Source organism: Canis lupus, chromosome 10 (assembly GCF_003254725.2).
Source record: "Canis lupus dingo isolate Sandy chromosome 10, ASM325472v2, whole genome shotgun sequence".
NCBI lineage: Eukaryota > Metazoa > Chordata > Mammalia > Carnivora > Canidae > Canis > Canis lupus.
The window spans coordinates 31,300,147-31,321,993 of record NC_064252.1 but is presented as its reverse complement, the minus strand read 5'-3'; the positions used below and the strand labels follow the sequence as shown (position 1 = coordinate 31,321,993).

General features: G+C 42.6%; 1 protein-coding gene and 1 long non-coding RNA gene across 8 annotated transcripts in view; one reads left to right on the top strand and one right to left on the bottom strand.

Annotated features, from left to right (window-relative positions):
• The window catches only part of LOC112668956 (uncharacterized), a 64,557-nt gene extending 49,650 nt beyond the window's left edge, over positions 1–14,907 (top strand). For 2 of the 4 annotated variants that reach the window (XR_003141971.3, XR_003141969.3), the window contains exons 2-4: positions 2,849–2,946; positions 3,046–3,151; positions 14,746–14,907. This is a non-coding gene — a long non-coding RNA (uncharacterized LOC112668956). Of the gene's footprint in view, positions 1–1,594; positions 1,666–1,785; positions 1,916–2,848; positions 2,947–3,045; positions 3,152–14,745 lie in introns of all 4 variants that reach the window. The other 2 variants (XR_003141970.3, XR_003141972.3) reach the window with 2 other exon arrangements.
• The window catches only part of SYN3 (synapsin III), a 452,538-nt gene that overhangs the window by 414,633 nt on the left and 16,058 nt on the right, over positions 1–21,847 (bottom strand). For 3 of the 4 annotated variants that reach the window (XM_049115333.1, XM_049115335.1, XM_049115334.1), the window contains exon 2: positions 1,814–2,274. In XM_049115333.1, coding sequence (XP_048971290.1) covers positions 1,814–2,124 — 311 coding nt within the window. In that variant the 5' untranslated portion in view covers positions 2,125–2,274. Of the gene's footprint in view, positions 1–1,813; positions 2,275–18,941; positions 19,104–21,847 lie in introns of all 4 variants that reach the window. The other variant, XM_025461487.3, reaches the window with a different exon arrangement.

Sequence of the window (21,847 nt, the reverse complement as noted above, 5' to 3'; positions counted from 1 at the left end):
GAAACAGAGGACTGCAAAGGCCATGCAGGCATCTTCATTACTGGGCAGACAGGCAGCAGGATTATATAGGCAAGAATGCCTGGAAGCAACATCTCTGCAGAAATCAACCGCTACACTCAGAACCTAAAGATGGTGCTTTACATAAGCACAGACACAGATAAATGAGGCTTCACAATGACAGGCTTCAAGCAACACTGAAGACAATGTAGACTGGATCAGAAAAGAGGCCATGCATATGACCATCTTGCTTAAGGAGAACTGATTTCTTAGCAGGAAAGTAAAGACTGCTGTCTACACCTGCTGAACATGCTTCCATGTTGACTGTCCTGAACATGTATTATATACTATAAATATCTCCCACTCCAAAGCACAAGCTCAATCATTCCCAACCTGAGTTAACTTCTCAAGGAATGAATGTGAGTACACACATGCATGTAGGAATAGCAGAGCCTCTGGCATGCTCAGTGAACCGAATGCATTAATTTTTTTTACCTAAGACATAATTACTGAGAACCTGTGATGTGGCAGCCTTTGGAGACAAGCATACAACCTCACTCTCTGGCCCCATGACCATTTAGGGGTCTACTATCAGAAATGCCCTGGAGAGAGTGCTTCCATGTCTCACATTTGGACTTATTTCCTGGACTGCAAGTTCTATGTCTCCAACTAGGACTGATAATAATATTTATCACCTATCTCTACCAAAAATTTGGTATAGGACCTTATTCTCCAACTGCCAGATATCCACGCAAGCAGGGTCTGTTCATCACTTACCTGAGTACCTAAGACTGTGACTTGTACTCTGCTGTGCTCAATAACTACTCGGGGGATAGCTGCCGCAATGACTTGGACACACGTGCCCAGTCTCTGCCTCTGGAGAGCTAACCATCTCTCAGCATGCCTAACGAGAGGCTGGAAGGCACATCATTTCTGCCCATACTTGGTGTTAGAAGAATATATTCTGGAGCCAGACTGCCAGTCCATGGAAGAGATGGGATACAAAATTAGGCACTCTGGTCCTAAGGGTGTTAGATAAGGACCATGGGCCTATGTTGGTTTCTTATACCCTCACAGCAACCTAATTGAATGGATGGAAGATGGCTGAGGCAGAAAGATAGTAAGCAACTTGCCAGAGTTATTTCAAATTTTTAAAGTTTTCCATTTTTAGGAAGGTAATATGGCACACATACCATATATTATGTAATACTTGTGATGAGCTCTGGGCAGCACCCCCATAGCTAATGTAAAACAAGACTGCAGTAGCTCATATGGTCAAGCACAGTGAGTAGTATAATGAAGACTATTATAGTCTCACTTTCCCTCAGACCAGGCTTTGCTGCCAAATGGATTATAAAATATTTTCTAGGGATGCCTGGGTGGCTCAATGGTTGAGCATCTGCCTTCGACTTAAGGTGTGATCCTGGGGTCCTGGGATCAAGTCTTGCATCAGGCTCCCTGAGGGGAGTCTGCTTCTCCCTCTGCCTGTGTCTCCGCCTGTGTCTCTGCCTCTCTCTCTGTGTCTCTCATGAATAAATAAATAAAATCTTTAATATATTTTCTAGTTGTCAGAGCTTTTTGGGTTTTGGATTTGCAGGTAAAGGATTGGGACCGTAAATGTAAAGCACAAAGAAGGTGCCATGGTGCCTGGCATACAGCAGCCACATGGTAAACATCGTTTCAGTTTCCTTCCCTCCGGCCTATCTGTAATATCACCAAGCCTCTCAGCTCCCCACCCCCACTACCCTCCAAGATTGAAATAAGCCCCATCTCCTCTCTTGCGCCTAGGTGGAAGCACCTGTAGATTTTGGCTTACCAATCTGTGTGGGCATCATCGATCACCAACAAGATCCTGGGCCTTTGAATAATGGGAGCAGAGGGACCTGGAGGCTCCATCAGCCCTGCGGGGGCTTGTGAGGTCTGCTTCATGGCACTGGAGAAGGAGCTAAAGAGACTGGATCCTGGAGAGGAGAAGGAGGCTGCCAGGGGCTGGGGGTGCCTCCTTTCCATGGCTGGGGAGGCAGGGGAGCTGGTGGAGCTGTCTGGGCGCTGCAGGTCTGTCATGTAGCCATTAGGCAGGTTGGCCACAAAACTGCTGTCAGAGAGGCGCCGCCGGAGGAAATTCATGGCTATGGATGGAAGAGATGGCTTGTTCCTACTCAGACTTGTCTGGGTGAGGCCCAGAACACAGGATGCCGAGGAGAGGAGGTGGTAGGGTCTTAAGCCAGAAGAGCCAGGGGAATCCTGCACAAGTTGGCTTCAGCTGTCTTTGCTAACCTGTGGAAACAACCCAACACACACATTAGTAGAAATGACCTCCTCCCCTTAAGAGCAAACAGATATGGCATCTTCCTGCTCCACTACTGGGGGCAGTATAAAGTGAGACATCCTTTTGGAAAGGAATCTGGCGACATGTAATTAGAGCATAACCTTTTAACCTACAATTTCCATTTTCTGGAATTCTATCCAAGAAAGGAATCTCAGTTATAGAAAAAGCCTCCTGCACAAAATATGTTTTTCATAGCATTACTGATACTAGCAAAATACTGGAAAGAATTCCAACCTTTAGTTACAAAATAATGAATAAATAAACTACAGCACAGTCATGCAGTAGAAAACTTTTGTGGCTATTAGACAGGGGTACATATAAAGAGATTTTAGTACCACAGAAAACTTTTCATTTGTAATTAAAAAACTCGCGCTCCAAGTTTATTGGGACAGAACAACTACCACATAAGGGATAAAATAACTGAAAACCAAATACATTGGAATAATAACTAATTATATTTTGGTAATGCAATGACATGGCTTTTTTTCTTTTACTTTCTTTCCACTTACCTATATTTTCCAGATTTTCTAGTATACTGTGTGGACTGAACTGCATCCCCCAAAACATGTTGAAGCCCTAATCCCCAGTGTGCTGGTAACTGGAGATAGTGCCTTTGGAAGGTAACAAAAGTTAGTTAAGGTAATGAGGGTGAGGCCCTCATGATGGGATTGGGGCCTTTATAAAATGAGACACTAACGAGCTTGTTCTCCCTCCACCAGGTGAGGACACAGGGAGAAAGAAGCTGTCTGCAGGCCAGTAAGAGGCCCTCACCAGAAACCAAACATAGTGGGACCCTGATCGCAGACATCCAGCCTCCAGAACTGTGTAAGAATAAATTTTTGTTCTTTAAGCCACACAGTCTGTGATATTTTGTGATGGCAACCCGGGCAGACTAATATATATTACTTTTCTGGACGGAAAAAAATAAGTTCAGAAAAAACAGATTATTCACTTGAGATCCAGATATCCCACTGAGAAAAATGATTATTTAAACGATACAATTAGATCCCTTCTAGTTTTTTGAGATTATAGTTTTATTGAAGTGAAATTTACTTCTGCTGAGATACACAGTTCTCAAGTGTACAACTCTTTGAGTTCTGGTATTGAACAAGTAACTGGTATAAGATTTATTATACTTATGTTGCCTCAGGAAGTTCTCTTGTGCCCCTTTCTGCTCAGTCCACACGTTCTCATAGACAAACCCTCTTCTGATGTCTGTCACCATATATTAATTTTACCTCTTCTTAAACTTCATATAAAGGTAATTATATGCACTAATCTTTTGTGAAGGGCTTTCTGCCCTCAACAGAGTGGTTTTGAGACTCATCTAGGCTACACATACCAATAGTCATTCTGTTTTTCAGTCGCCAAGTAGCATTTCACTGGATGAATAAACCCAACTTTTTACACTCTCTCCTTTTGATGGATATTTGAAATGTTTCCAGTTTGAGGGTATTATGAATATGATTGTTACGGGGATTTGTTATTTAAGCATTTTTGTGGGAGAAGGGAGAAAGTGAGAGAGAGTGAAAGGAGACTTTTCTTCAGGAAAATATCTAGAAATGAATTTATTGGATTATAGGGTAGAAATATGTTTACCTTTGTAAGAAACCACCAAAATTTTCCCATAGTGGTTGTGTTCTTTTGTATATTTCATTTGAGGGTTCCAGTGCTTTACATCCTTAACACATTTGGTTGCTGTCAATCTTTAATCTTAGCCATTCCTTTGGGTATAAAATAGTATCTAATTGTATTTTAATTTCTTTTTTCTGATACTGAAAAAGGTTGAGCAATTTCCATGGGTTTAACATTAACATTAACATATCTTAACATTAACATATCTTCTTTTGTGAAGTGTCGGTTTAAGTCTTTGGTCCATTTTTAAAATGTGGGTTGTTTATATTTTTATTATTGATTTGGATTATTTGATTAGGAGTATTTTATATGTACATACAAATATATATACATATACATGTCAGGGATACATATTTATATGTACATATATGAAATCTGTTACATTTATCTGCAGATGTTTTAAACAAATTTAAAATTCTATGAAGTCCAGATTTTCTTATCATTAAACCTTTCTGTATCTGCTTTTAAAATCTTTGCCAACCCCAAGATCATGATGATACTGTCTTCTAATCTCTTACAGAAACTTAATAGTTTTAGCTTTTTTGTTTAGGTCTATAATCCAGCCAAACTTGATTTTTCGAGTGGTGTGAGGTAGGGTTCATTTATCCAGTTTTCTAGCACCATTTATGAAACTATTTTTTCTCCAATGAATTGCTTTGGTGGCTTTCTTGGCACTAATGAATTGTGTATGTATGGGTCTATTTCTGCACTCTATTATACTCCATTGATCTGTTTGTCCTTACACAGCCTTGATTACTATGGCTTTGCGGCTTTAAAGGCCTAAAATCAGACAAAATGAGTCCTCCAACTTAGATTTTCTTTCTCAAGATTGTTTAGAGTATTCTAGGTCCTATATTCATATGCATTTTAAAATCAACTTGTATGTAAGTCTGTTGGGATATGGTTTGGGATTATACAGAATCCACGGCTCAGTTTGGGTAGAAATAAGATCTCAACGCTACTGGATGTTTTATTTTATGAACATGATAGAGCACTCTACTTACTAAATCTTCTTTAGTTTCTCTCCGAAATGTTTTGTAATTTTCAATATAGAAGTGTTGCACGTATTTTGTTAAACTGATTCCTAATATTTCTTCTGGGTTTTTTTGGGGGGGTGGCATTTTAAGACTCTGTTCCTTAAGCTTCAATTTCCATTTGTTTTCTGCTAGTATCATATATTTGCCAATTGTTGTCAATATGTTGATGTGATAAATTCAATTATTGTTTCTAGTGGTTGTTTATACATTTCCTAAAATTTTCTACTTAAGCAATCATGTCATCTACAAATAGAGACATCTTTACTTCTTCTTTTCCTTTTTTTTTTTAAATATTTTATTTATTTATTCATGAGAGACAGAGAGAGAGAGGCACAGACATAGGCAGACGGAGAAGCAGGCTCCAAGCAGGGAGCCCGATGTGGGACTTGATCCCAGGACTCCAGGATCACGCCCTGAGCCAAAGGCAGACACTCAACTGTTGAGCCACCCAGGCGTCTCTACATCTCCTTTTCCAACCTTAAAGCCTTTCCTTTCCTCACCTCTTTCATTACAGTGTCTAGTATCCCACTACTGAATGGAAATGATGAAAGTAGGCACCTACCTTTTCCTAATCTTAGGGGGAAAATGTTCACTAATTCACATTACTAAGATGTTAGCTGTAGATTTTTGTAAATGCACTTTATCAAAGATAGTTCCTTAATAGTCTTAGTTGCCTGAGAGTTTTTATCATGAAACAGATGTTGAATTTGCGAAGCGATTTTCAACTGAGAAGACTATAGTTTTTAAAATCACTTATTTGCTTAATGTGGTGAATCAACTGATCGATTTTCCAATGTTTAACCAAACTTGCATTCCTGAGATAAATCCACTTGGTTATAGTTAATTACCAGCTTTATATATTGCTGGATTCAATCTGATAATATTTTGTTGAGGATTTTTGCATCCGTGTTCATGAAAAGTACTGGTCTATAATTTCTTTTTCTGGTAATATCTTTGCTAGATTTTGGTACCAGGGTAATGTTGAGCTCACAAAATATGCTGGGAAGTGTTCCTGCCTTTTCTATTTTCTGAACAAGTTTATGTAATATTGGTATTATCTTTTTTCTTAAATTATTGGAAGAATTCAACAGTGAGGCCATCTGGGGCTGTTCTCTTCATGGAAAAGTTTTTAATAATGAACTCAATCTGTTTTATAAATCTATTCATATTCTCTGTTTCTTATTTCAGTATTTGCAATATGTGATTTCAAGCAATTTGTCCATTCTTAGTTGTTGAAATCTACTGGCATAAGCTTATTCATAAATTTTTTTATTATGTTTTCATTTTCTGGAGGATCCTTTTCCCTGTAGGATATTTTCCCTGATATTCTTGATAGGAGAAATTTGTTGTTTCTCTCTTTTGGATTAATTTGTGTTGCTAGGAATTTACAAATTTTGTTAATCTTTTAAAGAATCAATTTGCAGCTTTTCCAATATTCTCCATTGTTTGTTTTGTATTTCATTTCTGCTCTTTATTACTTCCTTTCTTCTCCTTCCTTTGGATTTAAGAGTTTGATTTTTTTCCTAGATTCTTAAAATAGAAATATAAACCATTAATTTTAAACCTTTTATCTTTTTTAATATAAGCATTTAAAGCAATGCATTTCCCTCTACACATTGCTTTAGCTACATCTCAGAAACTTGGCATTTCATAACTTTCATTACTGTTGAATTCAAATTATTCTTAATTTGTTTGTGATTCTTTTTTGACTCATGTATTATTTAAACATGTTTCATTTTCAAATTCCACCACTCTTTCAGATAATTTATTATTTTTAATATGATTCACTTGTGAGCAAGGAACATAATCTATAAGGTTCTAAACTTTTGACATCTCTGACATTCATTGAAACTCATGTAGGCTCAGTAGGCTCTATCTTAATGAATGTTCCATTTGCATTTGAATAGAATGGGTAGTCCTACAGTTGTTCAGTGTAATGTTCCATAAATATCAATTGGATTGCTGCAAGTCAGTTTCCTCAGCCAGGAAGCCAACTCTGCTATGGTGATTTGCAAGCGAGAAGTTTATTGGAGAGTGCTCCCAAGATTAGCAAATGTGGGAAAGTATGAAAAACAGAAATGAGTTGAACTGCAATACAGTTTTAAAGGAGGCATCAGTCAGACTTATTGATGGAGCTGGGCATCTTTTTAGCTTTCCTCATTTTCCAGCTACTTCCTTAGCCTATACTCTGCTAACCTGTCAAACCAATACAACTGCAGCTTTCTGCTTTGGTTTAGCTGCTCCGTGCCATGTGGACTGGGGAATGCTTTAAGAAAAGAGGCACATAAATGTAGATCTCACTTAGCGGGTGTGATTCTCTTCTTTCAAGGGTCATATCTTCTCCAGATTCTACCTACTTTTGTTTCTCTCCAGGAACCTCAGATGGTGTCTTTTAAATACTGTACCCAAAGTTTTTTGTTTGTTTGTTTTGTTTTTTGTTTTTGTTTTTTATGATAGTCACACAGAGAGAGAGAGAGGCAGAGACACAGGCAGAGGGAGAAGCAGGCTCCATGCACAGGGAGCCCGACGTGGGATTCGATCCCGGGTCTCCAGGATCGCGCCTTGGGCCAAAGGCAGGCACCAAACCGCTGCGCCACCCAGGGATCCCAAATACTGTACCCAAAGTTTATAATTATCAACTATGCAAGGATTAGTCCAACATGAGCTACTGAGTCATTATTCAATCTGGACCTCTTCCATTTTTAATCTACTGGATAGAAAAGTTAATAAAATACTAGAATTGACTGGACTTAGAGATTATTTAACAACCCCTTCTTTGGGAACTCTGGTCAATCTTACACTGTTGGGAATTCCACACCTGCAGACAAATCACCTCATTATCCTTTGACCAACTCCAGTGTTAGTCAAAGGCTCATCCTGTACCTGGGTGGCCAGCGGTTGAGCGTGTCTGCCTTTGGCTCAGGGCGTGATCCCCGATGCTGGGATCAAGTCCCACATCAGGATTCCTGCATGGTGCCTGCTTCTCCCTCTGCCGATGTCTCTGCCTCTCTCTCTCTCTCTCTCTCTCTGTCTCTCATGAATAAATATATAAAATCTTAAAAAAAAAAGTGAACAAATATTCCTCGATTGCAGCAAGTGCTAGTAAGGAATATAGAGTGCTTTTATAAAGATTAAGTGGTGTTGGGCCAGGGGAGGCTTCTCTGAGGAGATGACCTTTCAGCTAAGTTGTGAAAGATAAGGTGAAAGAGAAGTACATATGCAAAGGACCAAAAGTAGGAAAGAGCTAGGTACATTTGAAGAATAGAAGGAAGGGCAGCCCAATCAGGAAACAAGAAGGAGATTTTTCTAAGAAAATGTTTAGAGAAGTAGTGGGACAACATCATGAAGGGCCATACTTATGATAATTTCTATTTTAATTCAAGTGCAAAAGTAAGCAAGAGAGAGACATGGACTAGTCAACCTAGCTACGGAGTGGAAAACAGACTGTAGAGGGTGTGAATAGAAGCAGCCAGACCAGTTAGGAGGCTGTTGCCATTATTGGGGTCCTTGGGTGTGAAAGAAGCGAGTTGGATTATGCGGTTTGCAATGTGTTTTCCTATTCTGTGGGTCACTCATTTCTTGTGCCATTGGACACTGAATATCTCTTCAGTGTCAAATGTAATCTGATAGTGAGACAAGGTGGGGATGAGAAGGATTCTAGGAGGAAAAGAAGGGTAGGAAATCTCTCTGGGACAGAATGGTGTAAGCCAGGGGGAGTACACAGCCCCATGCTGCCCCACAAGTGGCCACTAGAGGGCAGGAGTGGCCACACCAGAAAGGAAAAATGAAAAAAAAAAAAAAAAACACTTGCAGAAAATAACTTTCGCAAGCTTCCTTCTTGGGGGCTGTGGCAGGAAGGAAGACTTTACTGGGAAGAGTAAAAATAAGGTACTTCTCAGAACTGTCGGTTGAGCCACAACAAAGAAGAAAAATGTAAATCATAGGGACACAAGTTTTGCATGGAAGTAGGAAAGACTGGACTCTTGATTTCTGCTTGAGTCATGATCTCTATCTAGGTTGTGAGACTGAGCCCTGCATCAGCCCCCCCCCCCCCACTCAGCAGGCAGTCTGCTTGAGATTCTCTCCATCTCCCTCTGCCCCCACCCCTCAATGCTCGTACATACATACATACATACATAAAATCTTTTTTAAAAGTGAAAAAGACTCCATTAGAATAAGAGCTGCCTCACAAGTAACACTGGCTACTTTGGGAAAAGATGAGCAACTGATAAGCCTGGATAGGAGAGTGAACACCTGTGCTCAGATGGCTCACAGACACTGCAGATTCACTTCCTTGCTCAACCTCAAATGAGTTTCTGCACTTGGGCCCCCATCCCTCACTTCTTCCCAGAAGTACCACTATTTGTCCACTCAGGCCAGAAACTGGACTCTCATAGTCACTCCTTGACCCTCACCATTTCAGCCACTCGGTCACCAGGCCCTGTCACTGCTGTCTCTCCCAACATCTTTAATATCATCTACTCCTCTCCATCACTCCTACCATAGTCTTGGTTCACATGCTGATAAATTTAAAAATGGGCCAAAGACAGTAAAAGGCAGAAGATAAGATCTATGAAAAGATGTTCCACCTTGAATGTCATCAGGAAAATACAAATTAAAACAAGATACTACCTATTAGAATGGAACAATGACAACACTAAATGTGGGTAAGATGTGGCTAATGGGAATGCAAAATGGTAAAGCCACTTTGGAAGACAGTTTGGTGGTTTCTTGTAAAAACTAAACATACTCTTATTATCCAGCAGTTATGCTCCTTGGTATTTACCCAATGGAGCTGAAAACTTGCGACCATGCAAAAACCCACCAGTGATGTTTATATTAGCAGGTTTACTCATAGTTGCCAAAACTTAAAAGCAACCAAGATGTCCTTCAGTAGTGAATGAATAAATAAAATGTGGTAATCCAGAAAATGGAATATTATTCAGTAGGAAAAAAGAAATGAGCTGTCAAGCCATGCGAAGACACAGAGATCCTTACATGTGCATTACTAAGTGAAAGAAGCAAGTCTGAAATGCTACATATGGTATAATTGTAATCCCAATTATATCACATTCTAGAACAGGCAAAATTACAAAGACAGTAAAATGATCAGTGGTTGCCTGGAGTTGCTGGGGCAAGGGTGGGTACTGAATAGGCAGAGTACCTAGAGTTTTAGGAGAGCAGAAATATTCTGTAGCATACACCATACTGATGGATACACATTACTATACATTTGTCCAAACCTATAGAATATACAACACCAAGAGTGAACCACAAAGTGAACTACAGACTTTGGGTGATTATGATGTGTCAGTGTACATTCAACAATTGTAACAAATGTACCCTCAGGTGGGGAAGTTGATAGTGGGAAAGTCTACACTTGTGTGTGAGTTAGGTGATACATGGGAAATCTCTACTTTCCCCTTAATTTGTCGTGAACCTTAAACTAAAAAGAATATAATGCCTTTCTGATAAAAAAAGGGGGTGTTCTTAAGTGCAAGACCTCTACCAAGATCAGGCTAAAGACTATCGTTGCCTCACCATTCTGGGGCTGGACATTGCAGGACAGAGGGAGCAAGCCTGAAGGTTATGCTCACAGACCCTGGAGCCACAGGACCTGTGTTCTAATCTCAGTTCTGCAATCTAGTACCTACATGGCCTCAGGTAAACTTCTTAACCTCTCTGTGCCTCAGTTTTCTCACCTGTAAGGTGGGGATAGTCTAATAGTATCTACCTTACAGGATGCTTGTGAGCATTAAGTGACTTTTACATACATCTAGAATAATGCTGGCATATGATGAGCAATCTGTGTTAGCTGCTGTTATTATTCTGATTGTTTTTTAACATTGTGCATGTCCCATTGCCTGAAGGTCTAAACAGTATGGTCAGCACTAGTGTGGGAGACAAAGTGGCAGAGACTGCAGTATTTACATAAGAACTGGCTTTGGAAAGGATCTGACTTTGAGACCCAACTCTGCCTCTTGCAACTAAGTAATATCCAGGCCACAGGTTCTTGATCTGCAAAGCAGGGATACTAATCCTTATCCTTCCTACTTCACAGGTCTCTGAGCAGACAAAATAAAGTGTATTAAGTTGCTTTTCAAAATATTTATTTTATAAGCTAACATAGAGTAAAATAGACTTTTTGGGTGTAGAGTTCTATGAATTTTAACTCATTTATGTAACCACCACCACAACCAGGGTACAGAATATTTCCATCGACCCACATGGAATTGCTTTTTAATCTTTAAAGTGCTCTGCAAATGTCAATTGCATAATATTTCAGGGGCTATTACCTGGATCTCTTACAATGGGACATTAGCTAAAGAACATTTGAGGCCTGGCATATAACTTAGAAAATAAAGGAAGATGAATTCCAACAATTGAACTTCCTGCTCACCAGCTGCCTTTGCCCTGGCTGTTCCTTCACCTGGAACACTCTTGCTACAGAAACCTGCATGGCTTACCCCCTCATGTCATTCAGATCTTTGCTCAAATGTCACCTTCTCAGTGAGGCCTCCTCCTAACCACCCAATGTTAAACCGTCTGGTACTTTGGTTCTCTCCTTCCCCATTCCACTTGTTCTTTTTTCCACAGCATGCATTGCCTTCCATAAAACTATATACTTTGGGGGGCACCAGCTCAGTCAGTTAAGTGTCCTGCTCTTGATTGGGGCTCAGGTCATGATCTCGTGGTTGTGAGACTGAGCCCAGTGCAGGCTCCTTACCTAGCGGGGAGTCTGCTTGAGATTCTCTCTCCCTCTGTCCCTCTCCACCTCTGCGTGCTTGCTCTCTCTCTCAAATAAATAAATCTTAAAAAAAAAAAGCTATATACTTATTTTGCTTATTGTTGATTCTCTGCTCCCTCTGATAGAAAGTGCCCTAAGAACAGAGATTATTGTCTGATTTGTTCACTGCTATATCCCAAGCATTTAGAAAAATGTAGTAGGGGATCAATAAATATTTGTTGAGTGAATTTGTTTAAAATAACATGAATGAGAAAAAAAAAAAAAAAAAAAAAAAAAAAAAAAAAATAAAATAACATGAATGAAATTAAACCACACTCACCTTTTGTGAGGACTAAAAATACAATTATATACAAGGAAAGTAACTATCAGAACATCTGACACATAAGCCTAAGCTGGAATAATGCAAAGGAATATCTGATTTAATTTTTGGTGAGCTCTTCCCTCATGTAAACACACCAAGATGATAAATTCTCTCTCCAGCTTCTGTTCAGTGAATGCTGACAGATTTTTCTTCCTCCTTCCCCATTAGGAACTAGCATTTGCGTAATTAACAGCTGCTAAAACCCTTTCTGCAGGAGCAGAAAGTTTAAAAATTCATGGAGACAACATGGGCTCAGCTTCATCAATATACTGATGAGCACTGGCGGTGTGGGAGCCTAGGGTGAGCCGGAGAATCCAGAGGCTGTACCACTCAAGTTGCAAAGCTAAGAGATACTTAACTTCCTGAAAAAAGGTCAAACCTGCATCTTTGCCAAGGGAGCAGCTCCATCTCCACCTACAGACAGACCTGTGGGGTCTTTCATCTGCAGAGCTCTGTTTGAGCCACATCTACATGAAAGTATCCACTGTCTTTGATGAGTTCAAATCCACTCACACAGGCCTTTACCTCCTGTGAGTGGCAACACTCTTGTTCCCACAGGTGGGACACTGTGGGTCCCCAGCCAAGGATTCAGGCTTTAAAGCTAGGATTTGTGGGTGAGAGAGGCTTCTGTATCAATAATTCCCTCCCCTTGTTGGAGAGCACCTCCAGATGTCAGGAAATTATATGGAAGAGAGTCTCCCAGGGATCGAGAGAAGTGAGAGTCTTCCATTTATTTGAGATCACCCACCTCAATTCAAACTATATTCAAATGGAGAAATGTCAAAACAGGGTCACAAAAAAATACTCATGTACATGAGCATTTACATCAAATAGCTTCAAGTTTTTAACCTACAATTATAAAGCAACTATATATAACTGTTACCCACAAAATAACCACAGGATTTATTTACAGGCAGAATTTATAAAGCTTTCCAGATAGCACAAGGCAGGATTGAGACACAAGCTTAATGTTACCTGACAATCACACTGGCTTGCCTCTGATTGATCTAGACCTTTATCTGAAGGTCATGCTAAAAATCTAAACAGAGGCTCCTGATCACCTGAGGTCTGGAACTAAATGGCCATCTTGGGCTGCCTCTGTGATTGCTGCCCGTCATAGGCCCTTAAAATAAATAAAGGTGATTTTTAGCAATGTTACCTTATTACAAAATAAACAATATGTAGTTTGGGGGTGTGTTTCATAATATTATTTCCAGGGATTTTCACTCTAAACTGGGGCCAGAGAGGTACCCACTTTGGTGATCATCTAGAATGTAGACCCTTTTGGGCAAACCCCGCTTCTCAGGGTGAACAGCTCTGCTTCCATCACCACTTCATATTCACGCCGTCAAGCTCAACACTCAAAGATACCTCCCCAGTTCTCCTTTGGTGCTTCTCTAGTGCTCAACAGATTCTCTCTAAACAACTCTGGCATCCAATCTCATCTCTGTCCTCCCTGCAGTGCCAGGGCACCCTCATCTCTCTGGGGTACAAGTGTGACAGCTTGCATACCTGCTTCCACTTCCAATCCCTTGCCTACATATAATCATGTCACTTCCCGCAGAAAATTCTTCTGTGGTTGCCCATGGCCTCCAAGATCCTTATCTTATTCACATTCAGGCATGGAAACTCCAGCCCTCTCACCTCCAGCTTGGATCAGACCACTTCTGCCCCCAATCCATTGTCCTTTTATTTCTCTGGCTCAGCCTTATTTATCTGTTAACTCACTCTTCAGGATGCCTTCCTTATCCTCTGCTCCACATGTTCTAACCATAGGGCTCCCTGAACATGGCAGGTCCTTTCTCAAGGACAGCTCTTCCACATGCAGAGACCTCTGCCCGGCTCAGCCTTCTCCACACATCATGGTTAAATCCCCCCTTCCTTCAGTACTCACCTCCTGCACCACTCAATCAGGACGGCCTTCCTGACCACCCCTAGCACACTCCAGAATGGGTAAGGGGGGTATTCCAATGTTCTTGGAAACCACTTTTCAATTTCTTTCCACCAGAGGCTGATTGCTTTGTTGGTTCACAAGTCTCAGTGATATACCCATATCACCTGGAGCTCCTAGCAATACAAATTCTAGGCTTCACCCTCAGAGGCTCTGATTTTGTAGGTTGGAAAAGTAGCCCAGAATAAGCATTTAACAAGCTCGTCAAATGATTTGCTGCAGTTGTTGTATATACCACATTTTGAGAAATACTTCTCTGGATCAGAACATCCAAAATGGGAAGTGCATCCCCTAAGGCTTTTCAAAATGATGCACTGCAGTGTACGTAAAAAATTGTTTGAACTTTTATTTCCAAATTTTCAATCTAAATTCTTTTTTGTGTGTACATTTTGTGGTTACAGTATATGTGTAAAATATTCATGATGTGTACATAGATGAACACACCTACGTTGGGGTGGGCAATTTGATAGTTTGAATTATTCGTTACAATTCTATACTTCTCCCAGAATCTACAGTTTGTCAAGTGATTTTGCAGTTGTTTCCACTTGAAGCTGAGTGACTCCTTTGCCCACTGACTTTGGGCTCAGCCATGTGACTAATTTTGGCTGATGTGATAGTACACCAGTTCTGAGCCACAGACCTAAGAGACATCACATGTTTCCACTTGCCCTCTTGTACCTCTGCCAGTGCCATGAGAACATGTCCCGTGGATCTGATGAGGAACAGAGACACCTGAAGAAGACTTAGACCCAAGCAGTACCTTAGAGTCATCCAGATGAGCCCCACCAAGATGCGTCAGCTCCCAGTCAACTTGAAGAAGCATGAATAAAACAAATGCTTATCAATCTATACCATCAAGTTTGTGATTGTGTGTCATGTATTGGCTCCTAATACAGCAATGACTGGCTTAGATTTCGGGATCACTGAAGGCAGGGTCTGTACTCCAGCTCTGTATCCATAGCACCTTGTACAACCTCAGTAGATAATAGAATTAATTGATTGATTCTTTCTCTATTTCCTGAGAAAATTCTAATCAATGCTCCCTGTGGCCCTGTTTGAAAGGGGTTAGGTTTAACTCACTTTTCTAAAACCAACTACAAAGGCTGGGACTTCTCGGGTCCCCAGATCACCTTTCCTGCAGTCACACAGAGAGCTTGTCCATGTGCACCCCAGGCTCCTGTATAATCCTGAGGTCAAAATACCACTGCCTATTACCCCTAACATTAGATATCTGAGTGGCCCAAGGGCTGACCTTGCTTAGGTTTTCTTTTCTGTGGTCATTTGGGGTTTCTACTTCAACAGCCCCCAGTGATCCAACAAGACTGTGGTATCCAATCTCTGCCTTGAATCTATGACTGGGGTCCCAGAGCCCTCTTTCAAGGATTGGTCCCCAAGCATTCCCCCAGGAGGATCTACTTCCTAACTCCTGGGAGAGCATCTGTAACTCCTAGTGCTATGGCTGCCATGCCCATCTACCTGGTTGGAAACTCAAGGGCTAGCCACTTCCAGGCTCTGCATTCTCTGCAGGGAGAATGTTCTGCTCCCTCAATCCCTGCCAGTGAAAACTCAGAAAGCCCCTATTGTCCTGATCTTGTTGAGAAAACCTGGCTATTGTATACAATGGGGAAAATAGTATTCAAGGGAATATCCAAGTCTCTGCACAATCACTGTGGGTCTCTGTTCTCCAATGCCTGTGCCCTTGGAGCAGCACCTGCCTGAAGGGCCTCTTGCCCACACCTCCCTCTGCAGCAACAGGCCAGGAAACACATTTGGATTATCTCTGTATGAAGTCAGGAGGTTTTGAGGTTTTGGGTATGCCAGTGGGGTGCATAGTATGGCTGGGAACAGCAGAATACAGTGGGGGACCCTTGATGATACCCTCAGCAGAGCTGCCAGTACTTCATCTTGCATATGGGATTGCTCAGAAAATATAAGTTGGGTGGCATCAACTCCGTCTTTTTTGTCTTTGTCCCATTTACAAAGAGTGTTTCCAAGGAGGCTTTCTTTCCTTCCCCCTTCCCCCCTCCATCTCTTCTCCCTTCCTTTTTTTTTTTTCCTTAGATTTTTATTTATTTATCCATGAGAGACACACAGAGAGAGAGGCACAGACATAGGCAGGCAGGAGAAGCAGGCTCCATGCAGGGAGTCTGATGTGGGACTCGATCTTGGGACTCCAGGATCATGCCCTGAGCCAAAGGCAGGTGCTTAACCACTGAGCCACCCAGGCGTCCCTCTCTTCTTCCTTCCTTTCCTTCTTTTCTTTCTTCCTAATTCTTTATCTTCCGTTTCTCCATTAAATCAGAGCTGCTTTTTCAGGAACTAATTTTGAATTTTTTTTAAAGATTTTATTTATTTATTCATGAGACAGAGACCGAGAGAGGCAGAGACACAGGCTGAGGGAGAAGCGGGCTCTATGCAGGGAGCCTGATGTGGGACTCAGTCCTGGCTCTCCAGGATCACGCCCTGGGAGGAAGGCGGCACTAAATCGCTGAGCCACCTGGCTGCTCCTAATTTTGAATTTGAAAGGGACTTGGAAGTTGATACTATTTCTTAGTCCATGCAGAACTCCCTTCTATAGGGCTTGTAACGTAAAACTTACTGCTATCATTTACTGAGCAGCTATGAAGTGCCAAACACAGTGCTATTGTTTCCAGGATATAAATATATATGAATCCTGCTCAGGAAGTGCCATTACCCTCACTTTACAGAGGAAGAAACTGAGGACCAAAAATGATAAGTAATTTATGTGGTCACTCAATTTGTAAATAATCATCACAGTTCTGTCAGGCATTGTTCTAAGCACCAGACACATATTAACTCATGCTTCCTCTAGTCTTATGAGGCAGGTGTGCTATTATCACCTACACTTTACAAAAGTGGACAATGAGACCCAAAGTTACACTGCTAAGAGGCAGAGTTTCTATTCAAACCCAGGCAACCAGGCTCCTGTGAGCATGATCCTAATCACTAGGCAGCACTGCCCCTTGATGGTAATAGGATTCAAACCCAGGGCATGGGGCCTATTGATTTTCTCTCATGTCACGGTACCTTGGGCCTCCTTGAATCTGCAATCTGGCTTCTAGGATTCCATAAACATAGCTTAGTGTATAGAGCTGCTCAGAGTTCTGGTCACCTACGCCCTGGCCCCCATGCAATGATTTTACATCTCTGTTCCCTCTGCCTGGCATGACCTTCCCTTCACTCTATGTTCTTCAGCTGGTTACTTCTGATGCAGCTCATTCCCTTCTCCCTTAGGGAGGCTTCCATGACTACTCTCACCAACCAACTAAGACTAAGAGAGCTGCTTTGTGTCCCTGCAAAGCCCTGTGCACACTTGTCCCTGTGGTTTGAGGGGAGGGACCATGTCTGGCTACAGAATCACTGAGTTAGAGATAGTAGTAGGCACAGCTGGGAGCCCAGAGTCAAGAAGGATGCCAGCATTACTACAATCCAGGAACCAGACACGGTGTTTCCTTGTGCCAGATCAGAAAACACACAGAGCCAAATAAATAACCTTCTTCCTAGAGATACAGGAGAGGCTCACTCTGAGAGTGAGAGGCTCACTTGGAGAAAGGAAGAAGGACTGAAATGAAAGGAAACGCCAACTTTATCTGGAACATCTGAACGAAGCTATTAACAGGTAAAAGAGAGACAGAGAGACACACAGAAAGACACACACACACAGAGACAGGGAGACACAGAGACAGAGAAGGGCATAGAGAGGGACAGAAAGAGAGCAAGAGAGAGACAGGGAGACAGAGAGAGACAGAAGTAGAAAAAGAGAGACAGGGGAAGAGCACAGCCCGTGGAGACCAGGCTGATTACTGTACATCCAATCCTATCACCTTCAGGTGTCCGCAGCCTCCTGTCTAAGCTTGGCAGGGCAGATGGCCAGCCTGGCGGTGCTTCTGGCAGGCAGGTGCCATCCTAATGAGTAATTTAGCAAGTTTACTCTGGAGAGCAGCAAAAGCATGCTATGAAACATCTTAAATTTATCAGATCCCAAACAGAACTCCATTTTCTGCCATCTCCCCACCCCAAACTGCCCTCTCTTCATCTTCCCATCTCAGTAAATACCACACTTGGTTGTTTAAGACAGAAATGTGGGAAGATCCCATAATTCTCCCCTCTCCAGCCACCCTCCACAGGCCATCAACTCTCCTCCCCAATACAGCCTCTGAGTGCATCTACTTCTTCCAACTCCACAGCTACCACTAGGGTCCAAGCCATCGTCATCCTCACCTGGACCAACAAGGAAGCTCCCCTCTGCCCTTCCTGCCCTGGCACCTGCTTCCCTGCCGTGACTCCCACCCCTCAGCGGTCCCCACTGTGGTCTGGATAGCACTCAAGCTTCTTTCACGGCCTCGGGGGGAGGAAAAGACACATCATCTGGACTCCCTTCCCTTAGCTCATTTTCTATATCCAAACTGGCCCTTCTATTTCTCAAACAAGCTGACTTCACTCTCTAGCATCCCTGCCCCAATACCCTCAGGTCTCGGCACTTGCTCTTCCCTCTGCCCAGAATTTTCTTCTGTCTTCCCCTTGCCGCCTCCTTGTCATTCAGGATGTCACTTCCTCAGCGTCCTTTCCTGACCATTCCATTTAATACTGACCCTAGTGCCCTTCACCAACTACAGTAGGCCCCTTTTATTCACAGAAGGTATGTTCCTACACACCCTGTGGGTGCCTGAAACCACCAATGGTATCAAATACTCTCTATGCTATGTTTTCTTCCTATGATAAAGTTTAATTTATGTATTAGGTACTGTAAGGGATTGACAACAATAGCTAATAATAAAATAGAACAATTATTACCATACACTGTAATAATAGCTATATGAACACGGTCTCTTCCTCAAAATAGCTTGTTGTCCTGTACTCACCCTTCTTATGACGATGTGAGATGATAAAATGCCTACGTGATGAGAAGAAGTGAAGCGGATGATGTAGGTATGGTGACACAGCATAGAGGCTGCTATGACCTTCTGACGCTACCACAGGAGACCATCTGCTTCCAGACAGAGGTTGACCACAGGTAGCTGAACCTGCGGGAAGTGAAACCGCGGATAAGGGGGGCCCACTGTGTATCTTCTTCCCTTATCCTGCAGCATTTTCCTTATATTGAGAGTGGGTTCACTTCCTGCCAGACTCCCCCATGACCCTGCCCACTTCATTCTCATCCTGGCACCGTGCACAGCACTTGGATGCAGGACTGACACACTGCACACTGAGGAAGCATCTGGTAAAGAACTCTGGGATTCCGGGGGGCATGGGCTGTGCTCTGGCAGAGACAGTTACCTGGAGGGTCTGGACCTGGAGAGGGGCCCCTGTGAAAGACACAGAACTGCGCAGTGTGGCAGCCCCGCTCCCATGACCTTGTTACCTGATGGGGAGACTACACACACAAGGAAGAGAGTTATCTAGGATCACTCAATGAAGTAGAGGCCAGCCCAGGCCCAGAACATAGGTCTCCTAAGTCTTTAGCTCGTGTTTTTTTCCTGACTCCAAATTACCACAATTAAAATATAAGATTCTCTGTATATCAATGCTTAGTTCCCAGTCATTCACTTCACCCTCTCCAGACAGGGAGCACTCTTCTATTAAATAGCTGAAAGTAATAGCCACCATGTGACCCACTTGCTTCCTAGCACTGAGCTCATTACAAGCATCATCTCACTAATCCTCACAGAACCCTGTGAAGCAAATAGTACCATTAACCCACTTTACAGATGAGAAACTAAGGTTGAAGGGGGTGAAGTGAACTGCAGACCACCATGTACCAGGTTAGTGGCAAAATTCAATCTTGCCTCTACATCAGTCTAGTCTGTCTCCAGATGCAGCCCTTCAACGACTGCACAGCCCTGGCTTGCTGGCCTACTCTCCCCTAACTCTCCTGGTGCTAAACCTCAGTGGGGTACTCCCTGTAACCTGACACCTACTGGGCAGCATTGTGACAGACTCTGCAGTGCCCTTCACCTCAGAGAGCCTGAATCCAGGCACTGGTTCAGAAGGTTCTGGGAACAGCTCAATTATGCGGGCTCAGCTGCAATTATGGGGACATAACTCCCTCTTGCAGGCTAGGAAAGCTGGCAGCCTCACTGCTCGCACAAAGGGGCTGGTGTGGGCAAGGCTAGCATACATATGTCCACTAAAGGAGGTGAGTGGTGACCACTACCACTGGCCTTCTGTGTGACCCTGACTATAGTGAAAATGATGACAGTAATACTAATAACAATAGTAATAGCAGCTAATATTTTTATACTATTTCCTAGGTGCTAGGTCCTTTTTTAAGCCCTGGTCATATATTAAACCAATTAGTCCTAATAGTAATCCTTTGTTATCATCCACTTTACATACAGAGGAAACTGAGGCCCAAAAGGTAGAGTAACTTGCACAGCTGCCACCAGGATTCTGTGTGGTATGAAGATTTGACCCAGATGGCGGACTCTACTGTATCCCTAGGCATCCCCAAGGCAGGTCACCTCTCTACTCATAGGCTTCTTTGCTTATCTATAAAATGAGGACTGAGGAACTCTGTTGCATATCTTTGATGCTTACTTTCAGGGGCAAGAACCAGACACAGAAAAGTGGTTTCCTCTCTCTCCCTTCCTTTATCTTGATGCCTAATAATATTTGCCAGAATATATTAATAATAACATTGCCTGAATTCTTGCTCCATGCCTCATACTCTGCTAAGCACATTACCTGCACTCCCTCCTGCACTCCCAGCAATCCTAGGAAGAAGGGTCTAGTACTCTGATTGAAAGCTGTAGCATGTGAGGCTCAGAAAGGTTCAGTAACTTGCCCAACATAACACATAAGTGGCAAATTCCAACCAGGTCTGTCTGACTCTAGGGTCTAGGTCCTTCACTGCAGGCTTTGCCTGTTTATTTCCCCTCCTCCCCCTTACTGCAGCAGCTGAGTTCCTGAGTGCAGGAAAGGTGTTATAAGTGCCCCGGGCTAGCACTGTGCAGAGAACATGCTTGATGGATTAATAATGAATTAACAAATGAATAGATGAAAAGGAGGAACAAAGGGGGGTAAAAAGAAAAATCTAAGAAGAACATGAGGATGGAAGGAAAAAGAAGAAAAAGAATGAGGGGTAGATAAATAAAATAATGAAACAGAATAGATGAAAAGAAAACAGAAGACTTGGACAATGAGAAAAAGGAAAAAGGACTAGATTAGAGGAATCCCAACCAATGCTGTACTCTTACTCACTCCCCTGCTCTGCAGTGGCTTGCTGCTGCCAGACCCTCCCCCTAAAGCAGTCTTGGGAAATGGCTAGCCTTAGCCAAGAGGCAGTAATGCCCCCTCAGGCAGGCACCATGATACCAATGGTTGATGACATGTGACAGGCAGAGGGAAGCGCCCACGGGAAGCAGAGCTTTCATATCCTAGATTTCCACCCAGATTCCCCAGCAGCTGCTGCCGACTCCTTCCAGAGAGCAGCCCTCTCCTCTGTCACTCGCAGGCAAGGAAGGGCTTTTTTGGCAGCTGCCTCCTCTAGCCCCCGCAGAAAACAACCATTTCTGTTGTGCTCACCAGTAAAACTGCTGAACAAAAGCCAGACTCGCCTTCACACCCACCAATTTTCACCTCCATTATTTCTTTAAAGCACATAAAGCTTTTCTCACATCCTTTCCCAGGGAATTGGGACCTGCCTCAGGACAGAATCCTTCCCAAGATGCAGAGACTTTGAAGGACCACACAACATAGCAGGACACTGGGTCTCCAGGCTCTCCTGTACTCTTTACTGAAAAGGCTGTTCTGGAACTTTTGCCTCTCT